Source organism: Polistes dominula, unplaced genomic scaffold (assembly GCF_049000335.1).
Source record: "Polistes dominula isolate Pdom_NZ unplaced genomic scaffold, Pdom_raw_medaka contig_168, whole genome shotgun sequence".
NCBI classification, from domain to species: domain Eukaryota; kingdom Metazoa; phylum Arthropoda; class Insecta; order Hymenoptera; family Vespidae; genus Polistes; species Polistes dominula.
Window position 1 is genome coordinate 1102501 of NW_028301024.1, and position 7500 is coordinate 1110000.

Consider the following 7500-nt stretch of genomic DNA (forward strand, 5'->3'; position numbering starts at 1 on the left):
GCGAAGAAATTAACGATTTCCTTTCTCGGGATTTGTGACGAGACGGTCTGCCGCGAGAGACAAACACAAGAATTCATCAAGTCGAACATACTTTTCTATTTCCTTTTTTACTCCTTGCTATTATTTTTATTCTTTTTCTTTTTTATTGTTTTCATTTCCATCTATAAAATAAAGTATTATACAGTAAAGTGACACTTAATGGTTTGCTTCCTCGAAAGAGGACCTTTCTCTCATATATATATTTTTAATTTTTTTATTTTTTTTGTGTTTTATTTATTTATTTATCTTTATCTTTATCTTTATTTTAAAATCTAAATCATAAAATTCGTGAGTTGTGATATGAGATATTTTATTTTGTGTCGTCTAATATAGCAAATCCTCGTCCTTTCTACATTTTTGTGGTGGCTCTGTGATGTTGTCATTTATATACATATACACATGTAAATGTATATATATATATTCCGCTTTATATAAGTATAATTATAATTTTCCCAATAATCGTTAATTAAATAATATAGAGCAAAACAATTCGTTCGATCGATCGATTTATCTCTGTTTCATGTTTCATTTATGCACTAAATCGTTTATTTTCCTTCACTCTTTCTCTTTCTTTCTTCTTCTTTTTTTCTCTCTCTTTCTCTCCATCTTTTTTCATTTCTCCTTTCTTTTCCTTTTTGTCTTATGTTCCATAAACAACGCTTTTTTATTTTCATTTCTGTCCATCAACGTTTCTTATGTTTTTAATAACGCGTTTTTCCTTTATCGGTGACATGTCATGCATAGCTGTACTTATGACAGTGGACTAAATTACAAAATTTACAAAAATTGATTTTATAATTTGTCTAGTATTACAATTGTTTATATTATAAAATAAATCATAAAATCAATTATTCCAATTATTTGTATAATTGATCTACTGCCATAATTACTGATACGCGTATACGAACATAAATTGCATATTTTTTCCACGACTATGCATGTCTTTATAATTTTTTGAGCCATTTTGCCCGGTCACGTGTGTCCTTTTCTCGTAGTCGTGATAGATACAATTTAAAAAAAGAAAAAAGAAAAATAATATATCAGAAGTAACGGAAAAAGTATGTATTAATAATAATATCCCTTTCTAAGTATATTTTGAGTAGTTAAGGCTTTTGCTTTTGCTTGCGTTTTTTTATCAGTTACATTTTGCCGCCCTTTCGTGACCCTTAAAATCCACTTGTATCAATCTTATTTCGAAGCTTCGTTGCTCCCTTTTTCCTTTTTTTTCGTTCTTTCTCCTTTCTCTTTCTCTTCTCTCTCTCTTTTTCTCACTCTCTCTTTATTTCTTGTCTTTCTCTCTCTCTCTCTTTCTCTCTCTCTCTCACTCTCATTCTTTCTCTCTTTTTCCTTTTCTTTCTTTCTTTCCCAATTCCTAGCCCAACCCTTAGATTGATTCAAGAAACAAGAAAAAATGAAAAAGAACAAACGGAAGTGCGACTCATAGAAAGTAGTGAAGTATGTTTTGCATCAAAATCAAAATCAAAATCCATAATCCAAAAAATTAAAATAAAAAAAATTAATAGGAAGCGCCCAACTTTTATCCCGACTTTTTTGGCTCGATCCCGGAGTATCTATCTTCTTACGTTGTTCTTTTTGTGTTTTGTTTTAGCACTGGCAAGGCCATGCTTGCCATTAACAAAGGCTTACAGAGGTCAGTATTTTTTTCGTTACTACCAAAGTATGTTCCTCCCTTTTTCTGTTCCATTCGTTCACTTCTTTCTTGCCATTTTGTTTGGTATTTCTTTGTTTCTCTCTCTATCTTTCTTTCTTTCTCTTTCTCACTCTCACTCTCACTCTCACTCTCTCGCTTTTTTTTATCTTTTTTGTTATTTTGTGTTTTTCTGTTTTTTGTACTACTTGCGTGTGTTTAGTTTAATTGATCCATCGTTTTTTTTTTCTCTTTTCCATCTTAATTTCTCTATTTCTCTCTCTCTCTCTTTCTTTCTTTCTTTCTCTTTGTCCCTCTGTCTCTAACTTTCTCGAACTCTAACTCTTTCTCTTTAACATCATCTATCTATCTATCTATCTATCTATCTATCTATCTATCTATCTATCTATCTATCTATCTATCTATCTATCTATCTATCTATCTATCTATCTATCTATCTATCTATCTATCTATCTATCTATCTATCTATCTATCTATCTATCTATCTATCTATCTATCTATCTATCTATCTATCTATCTATCTATCTATCTATCTATCTATCTATCTATCTATCTATCTATCTATCTATCTATCTATCTATCTATCTATCTATCTATCTATCTATCTATCTATCTATCTATCTATCTATCTATCTATCTATCTATCTATCTATCTATCTATCTATCTATCTATCTATCTATCTATCTATCTATCTATCTATCTATCTATCTATCTATCTATCTATCTATCTATCTATCTATCTGATTGGCTAATTGTCCGATTGTCTGATTGTCTGTTTTTTTCTCTTTCTGTCTCTCTTTCTCTCTTTTTCTCTTATTTCTTTAAACTATACTTGTATCACACTTCGTACTTTTTCTCTCACGAGTATGCCACACGATGCTCTCCAGTTTACATGCACGCGACGACGGTACAGCTAATACGGTCGACGATGACCCCGGGGCTCTTTTTTCCTTTCTTTACTCTTTTCTTTCCTTTTATTATTATTTTTTTTGCGAACCAAGCTACTCGAATCTATGTCGAGTGTGCCGGCAAATGGAAAGCTACAAACCTCTTACACGGTGTGTTACATTTTCTTCTATTTCTTTTCTTTTTTTTTCTTTCTTTGGCTTCTTCTTATTTTTTTTTGTTTTCGTTATTTCTTCCCTTATTCGTTTTATTTCACCTCACGTGCATACATACTATTTTTACATACATGTTTTTTCTATCCTTTTCTTACCTTTGCTAGTAGTAGCTCCATTGTAGATCGCGTTATTATTTTATTTTGCATTCGATATCAATTAATCGGTAGTAAAATGTCTCTTAATTCTTGTTTCATCCCCCCCCCCGCAAATTATTTCTTGAAAATCTTTTTTATTTTTTTGTGTATTGTGTGATGCGGTTAAATCATTTATGATTATTGTTTTATCTGTATATACAATGTTAAACAAGGTTTCATTTCTTAATTCGTTTATTTCCTTTTTTGTTTGTTTGTTTGTTTATTTGCTTGTTGGTTTGTTTATTCGTTCGTTCGTTCGTTCGTTCGTTCGTTCGTTAGTTTGATTGTTAGTCTGCTGTTCATATTAGTCGTTTTTTGCAATAATGTAGGAAAGAACATTCCCTGCTGAGAAATTTTGAATGATATCAGTCATTCAAAGATTCTGTAAATATGTATTTTTATTTGTAAGTTTGATTAATTTTATCGAAAACATTTTGTTAATGAGAAAAAATTCGATTAACGGAATTCAATTTAAATAGTGTTTATTCCATAAAGCAAATGTTTAAGAGCATAATATGATGTATGGGCATTTTTTGTAAAGTATTTTCGTTAAAAGTAGATACTGTAATTAATTTTTGAAAAAGAAGAGCCCTGGATTAGAGGAAACTTTCAGATTCCGACGTATTGTTGCAGTAGTAATTCAATCAATTTCGAGTAATTTTTTGGGCCAATCAAGCGAAGGAACAATGTCAATTTTAAACGATAATAAAAATTTAAATAATATTTAAAATGAATATTAAACCTATTGTAAGAAAATTTATTGAATCATAAGAAATTATTTGATTTGATCTAATAAAATGAACATTTATAAGACCTATACGAGTTTTAAGAACTTTAGGAAGATTTTATTAAAGTTTTCATGGAAATGCGATTTACCGATAATTATACTAGAACTACCGACAATTGAGACGTTGCTATCTCTTCCGAAACCAGTCAAAATGACTGGTTTTTAAAAAAGACGTAAATGTAGAATATTTTTATATTTATTGACATATTATTATTTTACAAAAGGAACTCCATGTTCTGAAATCTTACAAACTATATAATAACAATTATAATAATAACAATAAGTACAATGCTGAAAAATATTTGGTATCAAAATATTCTTGATACCAAATCAAGTCAAAGACCAACCAGTCAAGATTACTGGTGTGGTAGTTCTAGTTAACACTAGTTAATCAATAACGCAAAGAAAGATCGATATTATTAACCCTTTGTACTCGTATGCCAGTAAAATTAATGTGATGATTTATTTCAGCAACTCGAAATTTCAAAATAGTTGACATAAGTATTTAATTAAAAGTTTTCCTTTTTTTTCTATAAATCAATGTATTAATAATAAACTTTAAGGATTTTATTTTTTCAATGAAAAGTTAGTTAAATTTTATCGTGCTGTACTTTATTTAAAATTATCGAGTTGGTGGAAGGACATATAATTAAATAATTTCTAAGTGTGAAGGGTTAAATAACATAAAAAAAAGAATCTTCATTAAAAATGATATTTTCGTTTAAAGTATTCACGACGAATATACTTATTCATATACTATGATTCTTATTTCGTCATGTTCCTTCGTAAGAGTCTTCTCACCCCTGGAGAGTCCTTCTAACGAGGATGATCCATTTCCGGTTTGAGCAAACTACTCGTGCGGGCGCGCGCGTGAACACAAAATTCTATCTCACGAAGTTTTTAAATACAAAAATACACGTATACAGGGTGGGTCACCACATTTTACCATCTAGATTTACGTTATTATTATTACGCGTAGCAGACAATGTTTCACATGGAGTTGAATGGCTTTAAAAGGGGGGCTCATACTGATAGTACTTTTTTTTGTAGGTGGACGTGTAAAGGACATATAAAGGTCATTAAAGTTTTCTTAAACGGAATCATATATTTTTTATTGCATCATCTGATGCTCTTTCATATTATTTACAAAAAAGTAATAACCTATTTATGTAAAAAAATTATTACTTTAGGAGATATTTTAATTTTTATGTCTATTTACAAAAAAGGTTCAATGTGGCGACCATTTGAATCAGAACACTTTCTGAATTGAGAAATTAATGATTCATTAACGTTTCTTAATGTATCTGATGTTATTTTCTTGCATTCATTGACGATACGATCCCTCATATCGGCCATTGTAGTCGGAGGCTCAGTGTAAACTTTATTTTTTAAGTAGCCCCATAAGAAAAAGTCGAGGGGCGTTAGATCTGGTGATCTAACCGAAAAATGAATGGGCCCACCTCGTCTTATCCAACGATTTGGGAACATTTGATTTAATGTATCTCTTGCTATTCTTGAATAATGAGCAGGACAATCATCCTGTTGTATCCACATTATTTGTCGTCTATGCAATGGTAAATAGTCTAAAAATGTCCATAGAGTGTTTGATAAAAAATTTGTATATTGGTGCGATTAGTGATCCTTTGATAAAGTATGGACCAATAAGTTTATCGCTGAGTATGCTCATCCAAACATTTACACTCCATCGATGTTGATTATCCATTTGTCTAAACCAATGAGAATTTTCCGTTGACCAATAATGGGCATTCCTTAATTCATTGATTCATTTTTCATAACGTTGCTTCGTCCGTGAATATAACATTGCTGAAAAAGTTGTCTCTTTGAGTGAGAGCCAAATTACAAAATTCTAAACGTTGATAACAGTCATTTGCGGTCAGTTCTTGAACCTTTGATACATGATATGAATGGTATTTGTGCTTTGTAAATAGACATAAAAATTAAAATATCTCCTAAAGTAATAATTTTTTTACATAAATAGGTTAATACTATTTTGTAAATAATATGAAAAAGCATCAGATGATGCAATAAAAAATATATGATTCCGTTTAAAAAAACATTAATGACCTTCATATATCCTTTACACGTCCACCTACAAAAAAAAGTACTATCAGTATGAAACCCTTTTAAAACTATTATACTCCATGTGAAACATTGTCTGCTACGCGTTATAATAATAACGTAAATCTAGATGGTAAAATGTGGTGACCCACCCTGTATATCTAGTAACATTTGTGCACGCTCACGTACCGGGAAGAAGAAGGGTGTGTGTTGGTAGTCCACTCGTGTTTGTTTTTCGAATATTTTTTTTATATTTCAAATGTCTCAACGTTAATGACCTCTCATTCGATGTCAGATGCATAGTTAATTGTTAATTGTAATCTCGGTAATTAATATTCAATACTCACCGAGATGTGCCCTGTTTTAACGCGGCTTGTGACGTCAAGTAGGTACGTACTCTTTTAAAACATTTGTAAATATATATTCAATATCGCGATTGATCATATTTTTTCTCTTCTTTGTAATAAAAAAAAAAATAAAAAGAACAATATTTATAAATATTGTGTAATATAGTAAAATATTGTGTGTATTTTTTTATCTCTTCTTCGCAGACTGCATGTGTTAATGATAGAATTTTTTTTAATTTAAAATATTTTTTTTAAATTTCTTCTCTTGTTCTTCTTTCCAAATAATTTTCTTTTTCCTACTTTCTTTTTGAGTTCTTCTTTAATTCTATAAGAAAACGTTTATGTAACTCCTTCCCGCAGGATGCATCCGACGAAGACATTCGTACTCCGTTTTTTATATATTAAAAAAATGAAATAGTTTTTATGTAGTTTTCTTAGCTTTAGAATTTGGAGTATAGAATTAGTTTAGAATTTGAAAAATTGGAGTACGAGAGCGTTGCGGAGGACGTTATCCTCATAAAGTTTATATTTTTCATGAGTGATCTATTCTTCTACTTCATCGTTAATAAATTTGCATGCTCGTTTGGGAGAGTACGTTTTTCTTTCTAATTTTTTTTTATTAGTTTTTCTTTTAGCCCTTTTTCGTCGTAACAATCGTGTATTATCACACGTGTTCATTTGTTTTATGTTTATATATATGCAGTACTTCTTTGAAGTATAGCGTAAAAAGAGAGGTGCGTTTTTATTTTGGATAGTTGCAGTTTTAATCTCAAGTTTTTTTTGTAAAATTTTTAACCTTTAAGAGAGAGAGAAACGAGGGTAGAAACTTTTTGAAAGTTTGTACAAAGATAGAATTGTGATGTTAGAAAAAGTACCTACCCTTTTTTTCTTCTCCAATTATTATGTTAATTTGCAAGATAAATCATGATTGACTATTTCAAGTAAAGACATAACTTATTCGCTATTTTTTTTAATATTAAATCTATTAATAATTTATGTATGCTTATACCGTAACCAGTGTTATAAAAAATTATATTTTATACAAATAAACTCAGAAAATAGTCGATTTGGTATTGATTTAAATAGTTAATAAAATAATTATTTGATACAAAATACAATAAAACATTTATAATTACAATTGTTATAAAGTTAAGTGAACAAAGACCGTATAGCGTCTAATGTAGAATTTTAACTCAAAATTAAAAACTGTTTATTAGATTGATTTAGGGGATTCATTTAGTGTTAAAATTGAAAAATATCCAGTTCGTTGATGATCCTTAACATTTTCGTGTTGTTTGTCTTTTTGTCAAAAAATAGTTATAT

At 29.6% G+C, this 7500-nt stretch overlaps 1 protein-coding gene across 20 annotated transcripts in view; it reads left to right on the forward strand.

Annotated features, from left to right (window-relative positions):
- Positions 1 to 7500, forward strand: part of LOC107067088 (ELAV-like protein 1) — a 74240-nt gene that overhangs the window by 42703 nt on the left and 24037 nt on the right. For 16 of the 20 annotated variants that reach the window (XM_089174243.1, XM_089174241.1, XM_089174238.1 and 13 more), the window contains one exon: positions 1649 to 1690. The exons of the other annotated variants lie outside the window; for them this stretch is intronic. In XM_089174243.1, the coding sequence (XP_089030369.1) occupies positions 1649 to 1690 (42 nt within the window). The remainder of the gene's footprint in view (positions 1 to 1648; positions 1691 to 7500) is intronic. 20 annotated transcript variants of the gene reach the window in all.